Source organism: Raphanus sativus, chromosome 2 (genome assembly GCF_000801105.2).
Source record: "Raphanus sativus cultivar WK10039 chromosome 2, ASM80110v3, whole genome shotgun sequence".
Lineage (NCBI taxonomy): Eukaryota > Viridiplantae > Streptophyta > Magnoliopsida > Brassicales > Brassicaceae > Raphanus > Raphanus sativus.
In genome coordinates this window covers 3844025-3858940 of record NC_079512.1, presented here as the reverse complement: position 1 = coordinate 3858940, position 14916 = coordinate 3844025, and the positions used below count along the sequence as shown (strand labels likewise).

At 36.5% G+C, this 14916-nt stretch overlaps 1 protein-coding gene across 1 annotated transcript; it reads left to right on the top strand.

Annotated features, from left to right (window-relative positions):
- The first annotated feature begins 10206 nt into the window (after positions 1-10206).
- LOC108820531 (protein NRT1/ PTR FAMILY 5.11) lies at positions 10207-12775 on the top strand. The gene is given in 4 exon segments (XM_056995198.1): positions 10207-10278; positions 10355-10572; positions 10655-11190; positions 11792-12775. Coding segments are annotated over 4 exon segments (1590 nt in total). The 5' UTR covers positions 10207-10208; the 3' UTR covers positions 12558-12775.
- The last annotated feature ends 2141 nt before the right edge of the window (positions 12776-14916 follow it).

The window sequence follows — 14916 nt, the reverse complement described above, 5'->3', positions numbered from 1 at the left end:
AAAACCTTTGACCCCTAACCCTAAACCACAATTTCTAAAATCTAAACCCTATGCTATGATTCCTAACTAAGTATCAACCAAAAACAACAACCATAAAAACTGAACTGCTACACACTTTTAACACAAATACACATTATCTTATTTTTAATCACAAAACAGATATAAATAGTCATGTTTACGTGTTTCATAATTAATTATCACTATACGGTGACTAATTCATAAATCACAGAATATCACATTTCATGCTAGTTATTATTATTATCAGTTAGATACATCTATATTATTAAAGTTGAAGTACAAATTGAAGATGTTTGGAAACAAAGATAGTAGAATAAATGAGATATGCTTGGAAACATGGATAGTAGAATAAATGAGATATGTTTGGAAACATGGATAGTAGAGATGTGTATTTTCTTTTATTTACAGATTTAGTCATTGTATTTTCAATAAATTAGTAACAAATCTATATTATTAAAGTTGAAGGACAAATTGAAGATGTTTGAAAACAAAGATAGTAGAATAAATGAGATATGCTTGGAAACATGGATAGTAGAATAAATGAGATATGTTTGGAAACATGGATAGTAGAGATGTGTATTTTCTTTTATTTACAGATTTAGTCATTGTATTTTCAATAAATTAATAACAAATGAGAATTGTTTAGAAACATGAATAAAATATTTAATACTTTTTATTTAAAAATTTAGCTATTGTTTTTACAATAAACTAAACAATCTTCTTTCTATATTTCTTTTATTTACAATTCTGTCACTATATTTACAATTCTTTATGGTAAAAATAAAAACACAAACTGAAATATAAATAATATATTATATAAAACAATTTTTAAAAACAGTTTTATTACCTTATTTAGTTTAGTCAAATATAAAATTTCAAGAGTTCAATTTTCAAGAAAAAAAAAACATAAAATTAATAATAATTCATAGAAACCTAATGCAAAAATTAAAATTTTGAAACATGGATAAAAGTATATCAGTTTTAAAAATATACAAAATGGACTAATCTAATTACCTAAAAACATTGTTTTGTCTAAAATAATCATAAAATAAAATTTAAATTTTATATACATATTTCAAATCAAAAAAATAATTTAAAGTTGATTTATATCAAAAATTGATTTAAAATATGCATATATTCAAAATTTTATTTTTACTAAAATATTTTCCAATAACCATTATTAAAAATATTTTCAATAAATATAAGAAAAGTACAACAAAAAAATTAATTTCGTATACCAACTTAAATTGTGGTTTTTATATTCACATTAAACTTTAAGAATATAATATATGTGATTATTTATAAGATGATACATATAAAATACTATTAATTATATGATTATTTATATGATAAACTAATACAATTAATTATATGATGACATATATATGATACATAATACTATAATAGTGACTAGGACTGGGCGTTCAGGTATTCATTCCGGTTCGTTTCAGATTTTTTATGGGTTTTGGGTTTTCGGGGTCAAATATTTCAGCTTCATTCATATATTTCTAAATTTCAGTTCGAATTATGACTAGGGCTGGGCGTTCATGTATCCATTTGGGTTCGTTTCGAATCTGTTTAGGTTTTGTTAAATTCGTTCAGGTATTTCTATATTAATTAATATATAATATGTCACATTGTTTAAACAAAATATCAATGTAAAAGTTTTGTACAGTTGCGTTCTAAAATCATTTATTTTAACAACAAGTCGGATAAATATGTTAATTGAAGAGATAATAAAACAAAACCAGAGAAACACATAGTTTACCAGAGACACTCTATGTGTCAAATTTATTATATTTTTTTTTACTAAAATAAATACATTCAATAATTACAAACAAATAATATATTTTATAAAAGTGAAAAATAATACCCGCGCTTTCGAAGCGCGGGTCAAAACCTAGTAATCATTTATAATCGGGCTTATTGCAAAAGTGACTCAAAACTTGAAGTCAAACACAAAACTAACCTTTTCTTTTGACTCATTTTTTTTTGAGTTTTTAACCCCACATCTGCATTTTATCTACGAAAATGCCATTAACCTTTCTTTTTTTTTTTCGAAAATGGCTTCTTTACTGTCTCAACCACATTTTCTTCAAGTATTTACAATATTGCCACTGCCATGAATAGTGAGAACAACCTTGTACGAACTGTTTGGAGCTTTTAATGCCCTTTAATGCACGTAAATCTCTTAACACTCTCTCTGTTTCAATTGTTATGAACTAAAAACAACATTTCTTTCACTTTCTCTCCATATTCATCCAAAAAACTCAAGCTTTTGATTCAAAATATGGGCGATGGTTGACAGAGCCATATTTCTTTCGTTTTGACTTACGGTTGCTTTCGTTTGAGGTTCTGGGTGGTTGGAGAAGACCCTGTGTGCAAACGAAGTCATCTCACCTAGTTTAAGGTACGAATTTGAATTTTTTTCAAAATCTGTTCGCGTAGAAGACTTACTTGTAAGTCTTCTGTATGTAGAAGACTTACTGCTGAGTCTTCTGGTCAAACGGACGACTTAAACTAAGTCGTCCAGCTTTGTTTGTTGAAAATAAAAACTCCAGACGACTTATATATAAGTCGTCTATGAGAAACATGCTAGTTTTGCATTTGACCGAATCGTGTCAGATCTTTGACTATTTCTGGACGACTTATAATTCAGTCGTCTCTGGGAAAGTTAAAATTTCAATATTTTATTAAACTAGACGACTTACGTGTAAGTCGTCTTAGGTTAGTTTTGTAGTTGAAAAATAAAACTTCATAATTTAACTTTTACCAGACGACATAATATAAAGTCGTCCCGTCAGAAGACTTAATTTAAAGTCGTCCGGGGAAAGCAAAGTCGTCCAGAATTTTTCCCAATTTTCTGGTCAAACCTTGCTTATCCCGGACGACCTTAAATTAAGTCGTCTAGCTGGACGACTTTTAGTTAAGTCGTCTGGAGAAAGTTAAATTTCAAGTTTTATTTTTCAATTACAAAACTAACCTAGGACGACTTACATGTAAGTCGTCTAGTTTGAATAAAATATTGAAATTTTTACTTTCCAGAGACGACTGAATTATAAGTCGTCCAGAAATAGTCAAAGATCTGACACGATTCGGTCAAATGCAAAACTAGCCCGTTTCTCGTAGACGACTTATATATAAGTCGTCTGAAATTTTTTTTTAACAAACAAAGCCGGACGACTTAGAATTAAGTCGTCCCTTTTAATTTTCAATTGCAAAAGTGACCTCTTTAGACGACTTACCTTTAAGTCTTCTGGACGACTTAATTATAAGTCGTCTGCGATAATGTTTATTGAACTTCTTCATTTTCTCTATGTTTACTAATGTGTTTTATTTTGAATATTTGCAGATGATTTTTAAGTTACATGCAGTGTATGGACAATGGTTGTTGAGAGATTTCCGTTGGGATTTTGTGGTTGCTGATCTCAAAGGAGCAAGATTGTTTTTATTGAATGAAGATTCAACACATGCTGAACTTGTTGCAATGGCTCAAGAAGATTATAACCTGGACATGAGATCAGTGACTGTGGTGATTAGTTACTCATTACCAGCAGAAATGATGATGACTCCAGGCAGTCCTCACATTCATGTTACAAGTGATAGACAAGTTCGAAACTTGCTCGAGATACTCAAAACGCATAGAGTATCAAGATGGCAATCTTGGTTGGAGCTATCTAGGATGAGAGGACACAAACCCAGGAAGAAACACAGGGCACGGAGATGCTCAAACTGCAAGGAAACTGGCCATACGAAACCACAATGTACACAACCAGTTGACTAGTTGTCCAGACGACCTAAATTTTAAGTCGTCCAGTCTTGATTACCCGTCCAGACGACTTATTGTTAAGTCGTCCAGACGACTTATTTTTAAGTCGTCCAGTGTTTCGTCTACCTTCTACTATCCCTTCAAGTGTATTTTATTTTTAGACTACCTTCTACTATCCCTTCGAGTGTATTTTTTTTAGAAGACCTTTAACGAAGTCGTCCAGTGTATTTTATTTTTAGACTACCACAATGTACACAACCAGTTGACTAGTTGTCCAGACGACCTAAATTTAAGTCGTCCAGTCTTGATTACCCGTCCAGACGACTTATTGTTAAGTCGTCCAGACGACTTATTTTTAAGTCGTCCAGTGTTTCGTCTACCTTCTACTATCCCTTCAAGTGTATTTTATTTTTAGACTACCTTCTACTATCCCTTCAAGTGTATTTTATTTTTAGACTACCTTCTACTATCCCTTCGAGTGTATTTTTTTTAGAAGACCTTTAACGAAGTCGTCCAGTGTATTTTATTTTTAGACTACCTTCTACTATTTTTAGACTACCTTACTTGTAAGTCGTCCAAACCTTCCAGACGACTTATTTGTAAGTCGTCCAGCTGGAAAACCTTCCAGACGACTTATTTGTAAGTCGTCCAGCTGGAAAACCTTCCAGACGACTTAACAATAAATCATACACAAATACACAAATAAAGCATACACAAATAAAGCATACACAATAAATCATACACAAGTTCAAATACACAAATAAATCATACACAAGTCATAAATCATACACAAGTTCAATTTTTAATACACAAATATACAAATACAAATACAACGACATGTTCAAAGCCATACACAAGTTAGAAAATCTATACAAGTTAGATTTGTGTATCTAATCATACATGCCCACAAACATACCACCATCCTCATTATCTTTCAAATGCTGATCAACAAGCTCCGTCCATATAACCACAGCCATATTATCCCTCATAGTCTTCGCATGGGACCTAGCAAAGTCTTTAGCGCTAAAGGGGACCCCAAGAGCATGACATTCAATGTACTTTAGAGCGTACACGCCACAATCACCATTGTTGGCCGTGGGTACATCTTTCAGCAGTCTCTCATATGTGTATCGCTCCAACCCGCCGTATTTGACCCGTTCTTCCTCGGTGGCTGCGCACTCAACAAGCATATAAGGGACCATCTCGAGAAATGGCTCCATTATCTCATCCCATGCTTCTGGTACGCTAGATGAAGGTATGCTGTCCCAGACGACTATGTGCCTCTTAGGGATCGATATCCAGATAGCAACCCAATGTTTGTTGTTCAAGTTCACTGGCGCATAGATATCATCAATGTCCTCCCCCGACTTCTTGTTTGATTGGCAAAATGAAGGCATTGATCCGTCATAAAACAACGCCGCCCCACTAGGTAGCATTCTTCCTAAACCTTTGTGATCAGGTGCCGATGCTTTGAAGAACAGATACTGGTCTCTCCAAGAATGGGAAAAGTTGTGATCCAGGAAGCACATTCGCTCGCTCCGGAAAGCTTGTGGATTCTCCTGATACCTCTGCCTCAGCACATTCATCCAAGCATCCATATGCTGCATATAAAATAATACAAGTTAGAACCTCCCAGACGACTTATTTGTAAGTCGTCCAGCTGGAAAACCTACTAGACGACTTATTTGTAAGTCGTCCAGCTGGAAAACCTACCAGACGACTTATTTGTAAGTCGTCCAGCTGGAAAACCTTCCAGACGACTTATTTGTGAGTCGTCCAGCTGGAAAACCTTCCAGACGACTTATATATTTACAAATCTATACAAAGACAAGTTACCAGACGACTTATAAGCAGAAGACTTACTACGTCTTCCAGCCATGCTCTGGGTGTCCGGAGTTTATGATACCACCAAGTTGGTGATGTACGTGGTTTGTCCTCAAGCTTAGTGTAATAATCACTGCAAACAAAAAAGCAATCAGTTTTGGTAGACTAAATCAAGCTATTATGGGTAAAGCAATCACTTACGGATCAGTTTTCAACCAATCAGCGAGCTCCTTCAACTTACGGCTGTTTAGTGAGGGAAATGGATTATACTTTCCCACTCTAAGGAGTTTCTTTCTCTCTGCCGTATAAGGAGATATCTGCGTGGGAGCAGGTTTCTTCATTCGTTCACTCCTTGCACGCACAGAAGCAGTGGGAGCTGTTTTGTCCAATACAACCAGGCTCGGTTCTGAAACTGGAACGCTTGGATCGGTGGAAGCAAAGCTCGGTTGTTGATCGTTGGAAGCGAAGCTCGGTTGTTGATCGTTGGAAGCGAAGCTCGGTTGGTCAGTGGAAGTGAGAGGAACAATCTCTTTAGAGGTGACACCATCTGCTTTATCCTCCGGCAAGATCTTATATACCGAGATCGCCTCATCTGCTGTATCCTCCGGCAACAATCTCTGCAATAAAAGTTGCACACAAGTTAACCCTGGACGACTTAAATAAAAGTTGTATGGACGACTAGTTGATACTAACCTCTTTGGGCAGAGGAGAAGGCTGTTTCGTTTGAGGAGAAGGCTGTTTCTTTTGAGGAGTAGGCTTTGCCTTTTGAGGAGTAGGCTTTGCCTTTTGAGGAGTAGGCTGGGTTTGAGGAGTAGGGGTAGGCTGTTTGTTACTAACCCCGGTTTCTTTGGCTTGAGGGGTAGGCTGTTTGTTACTAACCCCGGTTTCTTTGGCTTGAGGAGTAGGCTTTGCCTTTTGAGGAGTACGCTGTCTGGTTTGGGGAGTAGGATGATTGGTTTGAAGTGTAGGCTGATCCTTTTGAGGAGTAGGCTGGGTTTGAGGAGTAGGGGTAGGCTGTTTGTTACTAACCCCAGTTTCTTTGGCTTGAGGGGTAGGCTGTTTGTTACTAACCCCGGTTTCTTTGGCTTGAGGGGCCTGATTGGTGACACCAACCTTCTTCTCCACAGCTTCCAATCTATCGGACAACTTCTTAATCTCCCTGATGCACTTCTTAAACCCATCTTTCATCATGTCACCTAAGCCACTTCTTAAGTCCTTGAACATATTTTCCAACTCCTCTCTAGTCACCCAACTAGCCTCTTCTCTAGCCTCTTCTCTAGCCTCTTCGCTAGCCTCTTCTCTAGCCTCTTCTCTAGCCTCTTCTCTAGCCTCTTTAGGAGCCTCTTTACGAGCCTCTTTAGGAGCCTCTTTACGAGCTTTCTTCCGAGGTCTCTGATTGTCTTCCTCCTCCTCCTCCACCTCCACCACAACCATCTCTTTGGCTCTTTTCGATGGAGTCACAAACTTAGTTTTTGTACCAGTGACTTCCCAGCAATCCATGGTCCACTTCCACGGTCTCCGATCATACATGACTTTAATGATGTTCTCCGCGGGCACGTCCTCAACCTCAGAGTCCCATTTTGGCCACATTTCACTAATGTCCTTCTCAACAAAGTTGATCACGCGGGTCTGCAGTAAATAGAAGAAGAATCGAGTTAGATATTTGAAACAAAATACTAAATAGACGACTTAATTATAAGTCATCTACTAAGTCGTCCAGCTGGACGACCTTCCAGACGACTTATTATAAGTCGTCTGCTAAGTCGTCCAGCTGGACGACCTTCCAGACGACTTATAATAAGTCGTCTACTAAGTCGTCCAACTGGAAGACATTCCAGACGACTTATTATAAGTCGTCTACTAAGTCGTCCAACTGGAAGACCTTCCCGACGACTTATAATAAGTCGTCTACTAAGTCGTCCAGCTGGAAGACCTTCCAGACGACTTAATTAAGTGAAGATGGAAAGGTACCTGACTCAAGATAGCAGCTTTCATGAATCTGCGGCCTCTGCTGCCATCGTAAGCCAGAATCGGTGGAGGCGGTGGAAGCGAACTGTTTTCTCTGGGACTACCAATACTAGCACCCAATCCCGGAATAGCTGTGTACGCCCAGACCTGAAGAACTTGTATAAACCCATCCACGGTGTAACAGCCAGTAATATCTTTGTTCCACAAAGAGTCCATCAGCACCTTAAACGCGACTCTCCCCCATGGATAATTCTCAAACCGTTCTAAATCCATCACTAGCCTTGCCAGAGTAGCTCGTGTAGCGGTTGAAAACTTTCTCCCTTCAATGAATCCAGTGAAGATGGAAAGGTACGCGAGTCGCTTGCGATCTTCCCTGGACCAATCCCCGCATCTCTTCAGTGCTGCTATTATCTGATCAGTAGTTGGCCCAGCTTCCAGATGAACTCCCATCATCCCCCAGAAAGAAACCATCTTTGGGGTAACTTCACATTCTGGTGTCTCAAGGTCCTCGATGTACTCGCAGTTTAGACCAGTGATGTTTTCAAACTCTAACAGTGAAAACCTCGCAGGTTCTGGACCAACGAGACACCACATCTCGTACTTCTTCTTAATGTCCAGCTTTAAACTGAGCAAGTAGTGAACCAGCCTTGAAGCCCAACCAAATCCCTGCTCCTTGAACTTGATGAAAACTCCCAATCTCGACTCCTTGAGCTCTTCAAATTCAGCATCAGTGAGAGCTTCCCTAAGAGCAGTATGCAACTTCTTGTTATCCGTATGATACGAAATGCTATTGTGGGCTTCTGGCTCTTCCCCTAAGTGTATAACCTACGGGGGAGTTCTGGAGTATCCATCCTTTTTGTCTGCAAAATAATCAAAGACAACAATAGAAGTCAGAACACAAGCTAAATCAATCACGCCTTTAATATAAGTCATCTGGAAAGTCGTCCAACTGGACGACTTAGTTGACGACTTATATTTAAGTCGTCTAGAAAGTCTTCCAAATGGACGACTTATATTTAAGTCGTCTACTAAGTCGTCCAGTTGGAAGACTTTCCAGACGACTTACTTACAAGTCTTCCATTAGAAAAATTTCAAGCGGACCTGATTAGTCGCAGAAGGATTTGGAGTACTCGTCATTGTGGTTATAGATCTGAAAAAATAAACGTAAAACGGTGAGAATGAGTAAATTGAAAGAGACAACGTTTTATGTTCATCTTTTCCTCGAGTTTGATGACTTACCGGCGTTAGGGTTTACAGAGAAACGGCCCTACGGTTTACAGAGAAGAAGCGGCGGCGCTAGGGTTTAGAAGAAGCGGCGGTGCTAGCTAGTGTTTAGAGGAAGCGGCGGTGAGAACGTTGGTGAGCACGGTGGCGAGGGCGACGGTTTGTTCGGAAATAGTGGAAGCGGGGGCGCTAGGGTTTAGAGGAATCGGCGGCGCTAGGGTTAGAAGAAGCTGCGGCGACAACGGTGAGAATGAAGTGAGATAGATAGCCGACGTTGAGAACGATGGTTGTTCGAAAATAGTGGGAATTCGAATCGCCTTTGATATCGCCGGTGAGAGAGAACTGTTAGGGTTTCTGAATTTCGCGGAAAATGAAAAAAAAAAAAATCACCTTATATATTGGGTAAATGATCCGGTTAGCTTTAAAAGTACATTGGTAAACTTTAAGGTTTGGTCCGGTTTAGACGACTTATTCTAGTTGATAATGTACATCAGACGACCTAATATTTAGTCGTCTGGGCACAGAAGACTAAATATTAAGTCGTCCTAGACCCTAAAATGAACCCCTAAACTAAAATGACTAAATTAACTTACTAACCACGTTATAAAATCAAATTATACTTCAATAGTGTTTACTATACACAAAAATGAACACGCTTAGGTAATTTTAAAAAATTTCAAAAACGGTTTTAATGCTTTCCAAAATCTAACCCTAAGAACACATACAATACTACAACATATGTTGATGAAACATAAACTAAAGAATATCACGACTCACTACTTTCACTCAACTGGGCTGAAAACAATTGAAATTTGTTATATATTAATTTATATCTCTTAAGACATATGTTAATTACATAATTCCAATTTTTCACTTATCAAAATATTTTTTACAAAATTTTTAAATTATGTTTAAGAATAACTGTACAGACGACTTTAAGTTAAGTCGTCTAGACGACTTATTTTCAAGTCGTCTGTTTACAGACGACTTGCGAGGGGTAGAAACGTAAAAATAAATCCGTTTTTTTGTTTGCTCACAAGGAGATAGTTGTAATTTCAATAGCCTTTTAGGTTACTTTTGCCTTTGACCCAAGTTGGGGTATTCTTTTGGGTTTGACTCCAAGTTTTGAGTCACAATTGGTAATTCTCCCTTTATAATCATGTCTCTCTAACTATAATACTTTAGCGACAGTTTATTCTTCGCTAATTAGTAGCTATTTGGCTAGAGAACGGCTACAGATCATATTTGTAACTAGATAGCTACAGATCACTACAAATTAGCTACAAATTTAATATTTTGTTGTTTTGTCGCTATCTGTCACAATTTCCATCGCTAATAATTATGGCTACGGAAATGTTCTCGCCAGTCCTTTGCTATTTTCCATAATTCTTGTAGTGCAAACACAATGCCTATCGCCTCCGATGATACGGCTAGGTTGTCCTCGGGTGGATGGAGATCTGCAAGACTCATCATCGGTGAGTACAGTGTAATCTGAGTTACATCATTTTTCTCTCGAAAAATTTCACTAACTGATCTGTTTTTCTTTTGTAGGTGTAGAAATGGCGGAACGATTCGCTTACTTCGGAATATCCTCGAACCTGATAACGTACTTGACAGGACCTTTGGGTGAGTCAATAGCTGCAGCTGCGGCCAATGTGAACGCTTGGATTGGAACGTTGTCTTTTCTGCCGATTCTCTGGGCGTTTGTTGCTGACGCGTTTCTCGGCCGTTACCGTACTATAGTCATCTCATCTTCTCTATATATATTGGTAATATAAACAAACAGTGTTTTTATTACCAGAAGTTTCTTTGTTATTACCAGATCTCAGATGATTTGATCAAACAACACAGGGACTTGCATTGCTGACGTTTTCAACAATGATTCCTTCAAATTGCGAAGATCCGAGCCAACAAGTTTCATGTGCTTCTCAGCTGCAAGTGACTATCTTCTTCTTTTCTCTGTACCTTGTCGCAATAGGACAAGGCGGTTCCAAACCGTGTATTAAGGTCTTTGGAGCCGATCAGTTCGATGGAGATGATCTAAAAGAGGCAAAAGCCAAAAGTTCTTTCTTTAACTGGTTGATGTTTGGAATCTGTGTTAGTATACTGTCCACTCGTTTGGTGTCTAGCTACATTCAAGAGAACCTAACCTGGTCGTTAGGTTTTGGTATTCCAAGTGTTTCAATGCTACTTGCTCTGCTTCTCTTCCTCCTTGGAACATCCTCTTACCGGTTTAGTACTGATGGAGGAGGAAAGAAAAACCCTTTTGCTAGAATCGGTCATGTTTTCGTGGAGGCAGTAAAGAACAGAAGACAACGTGATTTCGATAACTCTAACCCGAACAAGACCCTCCTTCTCTTGCCTCACCAGAGTTCCAAGCAGTTGAGGTAACATGATGAATACAGATGTCATGTCTTTAGAATCTTTGAGGTTACCCTTGTGCAGGGCCGGCTCAATAATGTCATGGACCCTGGGGCATAAATATTTTTTGGTCCCTAAGAGGTTTTTTTAATAGGTATTTTTTTTTATTTTCAATATATTAGAAGTATATTTTAAAATAAAACTGTGTCAAGATAAAAGTATTTTCATATATCAAAAATTTTGGCCCCTTTTTATATAATTTTAATATAAAAATATATTTTCATTAAAAAAAATCGGACCCTAAAATAAGAGGACAATGGTTTGGATCTGGAGACGGTCGCACCACTTGTCCCCCTATCTAAGCTGGTACCGCCCTTGCGTTTGTACCATCTTTATTTATTTATGCTGTGAATGCTACTATAACTATCAAATGGTCTGTCCAGCGCTAAATTGGGCTTTTCAGACTAACCATTTTTACTTTGGTTTGGAAACTTATGGGTCATCCATAATGGTCCAAAATTGAATTATATTCAAATCTATACTGTAGAAATAAATGTTGTAGAAATACATATTATTTCATATGGTTTTGAAATGAAAGTTTGACAGTTTCTCTTGGATACTTTGCAGATTCCTAGACAGGTCAGCGAATGGATGTGATTTGGACTAAATTGAAGACGCAAAAGCGGTACTTAAGCTTGTTCCAATATGGATAACTTGCTTAGTCTACGCCATTGTGTATGCGCAGTCCCCTACTTTCTTCACAAAGCAAGGAGCCACAATGGACAGGTCAATCTCACCAGGAATCATAGTCCCTGCAGCAACACTCCAATGTGTCACAAGCCTATCAATTATCATATTTATCCCCATCTATGACCGTCTACTCGTCCCATTCACAAGATCTTTTACTCAGAACCCATCAGGAATCACAATGCTTCAAAGGATTGGTACAGGCATCGCACTGTCTATTCTTGCTATGGTAGTAGCCGCTTTGGTTGAAACCAAAAGGCTACAAACCGCTCGGGAAGACTTCTCTGTACCGATGAGTGTATGGTGGTTGGTTCCACAGTATATTATATATGGAGTCGCGGACGTGTTTACAATGACAGGTTTGCAAGAGTTTTTCTATGATCAAGTCCCTAGTGAGCTTAGGAGCGTTGGTATGGCTCTGAACCTGGGCATATATGGGGCTGGAAACTTCCTAAGCAGCTTCATGATATCAGTCATCGATAGAGTCACAAGTCAGCCTGGCCAAACAAGCTGGTTTGATAATGACTTGAATCAAGCTCATCTAGACTACTTTTACTGGCTACTGGCTTGTCTCAGCTTCATTAGTTTAGCTTGCTACTTGTGGTTCGCCAAGTCGTATGTCTACAACAGACCAAACACCTTCTAAAGCATATTCTTCTCTGTTAGCCGACTGAATTGAGCTTTCTACATTTACTGAAATGGACTTCAGAACCAACCAAATTGAGATTTACATACTCTTTAATTACATACTAGATTTTGATCCGCGCTTCGAAAGCGCGGATATTATTTTTACTTTTATGAAATATATTATTTATTTGTAATTATTGAATGTATTTATCTTAGTAAAACTTTCATTATAATAAATTCGACATATAGAGTGTCTCTGGTAAACTATGTGTTCCTCTAACTTTGTTTTATTCCCTATCAAATCAACATATTTATATGGCTTGTTGTTAAAATAAATGATTTTAGAACGCAACTGTACGATACTTTTACATTGATATTTTATTTAAACAATGTGACATATTTCTATATTAATTAAATATTTATATTGTAATTTAAATTTATATACAAATCAACATATTTGTGTAGTTTGTTATTAAAATAAATGATTTTGAATCCAAATGTACAGTACTTTTATATTGATTTTTTTTCAGTTCATATAAATTTTTTAAATATATTTATTTCAACTGAACCAACTATATTTTGTTAAATTGGCCCCTGAAATATATTTTTATACATCGATATTTATTTTTCATAATTAGTGCTATATATTTTAGATGTATCATAATATAACTAACGATATTCAAAAGACCTGGACCGAATCATGTTATATGGCTATTTTTGTTACAAATAACTAAACCTGTTTTAGATATATTGGTTATTTAGATATTTTTAGGTTTCTATACATCAGAACCGAATTCATCCAGATCCAGAATATCCCAACTCAAAATCCACACATAAGTTTATAATATTCAAGCGGGACTTGGTTTCAAAACAAAAAAAATGATACCCGAAAAGAACAACATGTACCTAAAGGGACAAATAATGTTCATTTCTAACTGATTTTGTAAATTAATTAGAAAACTCTTTCTATGTGTTTGGCTAAATTAAGTGAAATAGAAAGAGTTTTTTTATATATCGATTTTTATTTTTCACAATTAGTGTTATATATTTTAGATGTATCATAATATAACTAAAGATATTCAAAAGACATGGACCGAATCAGGTTATATGGCTATTTTGTTACAAATATCCGAACACGTTTTAGATACATTGGTTATTTAGATATTTTTAGGTTCCTATACATCATAACCGAATTCATCCAGATGCAGAATGACCCAACTCACAATTCACACATAAGTTTATAATATTCAAGCAAGACTTGGTTTCAAAACAAAAAAAACGATACCCGAAAGGAACAACATGTACCTAAATGGACAGATAATGTTCATGTCTAACTGATTTTATAAATTAATAAAAAAATTCTTTCTATGTGTTTGGCTAAATTAAGTGAAATAAAAAGAATTTTTTATCAAGTAAAATAATTATATGGAGTGAGAAATTAAGTGGCAATAAATATAGTACATTTTAATTATTTTGATTTAAGTTATTATTTTATGGGGAAATTTCATAACTACACTATGTTGGGTACCACAATTCAACAATACCATCAATAGAAGGACATTTTCACAAATACATTTTTCATTAATGTTTAAAAGACAAAATTAACTCTACCTTATCCCTAAGATATCACACTTTTCTCTATGTCGTGACCTTCTTCTCTCTGTCGAGATCCATCGTTTCTCTCCTACGGATCCACCGTCGTCGTCGTCGTCGTCATCGAGAGTCGTCGTCGTCATCGAAAGTCGTCGTCGTCGTCATCGAAAGTCGTCGTCGTCGTTCCGTTGAGAGAGATCTCCGACGAGCTAACACACGGATTCTCTCTCTCACACGATCGCCTAAGCTGACGAGCTATTCATCGGAAATGTCGTCTCCAAATTCACAATTTGTAAGTTTCTAATCTCTGTAATTTGTTGACTATAGGTTCAGACTTCTAATTGGAATGGTTAGATCTAAGAAAACTAGTTTCTGTGATGAACATCTTTGATTTTTACAAATTTGCTTTTATCCAAAAGGCAAACAAAGTTGATTTGGAGTTCAAGTTGAGATTGAGATTTTGGAATAGCGAACACTGCATTTTTTACAGAATTATAATCCCTTATAAATCTGGATTTCTGGATATTGTTAAAAGTACAACTCGACGATTTATAAACCTTTATAAAGAAGAACGATTTAGCAATAGATGAATAGTGTCTATTACTTATAGTGCTGAGATGTATTGTCTATTATTTGCCGTATTGAGATGTTTATATTTAGATCATTACTAAAAGTTAACTTCATCTTTTTATCTCGTTTTGCAGTTAGATAGCAATGAGTTTTGCACATCTTTGAGATTACCTTCGAGAATTTATGAAGCTGTAACAGAACCACTAAACAACCAA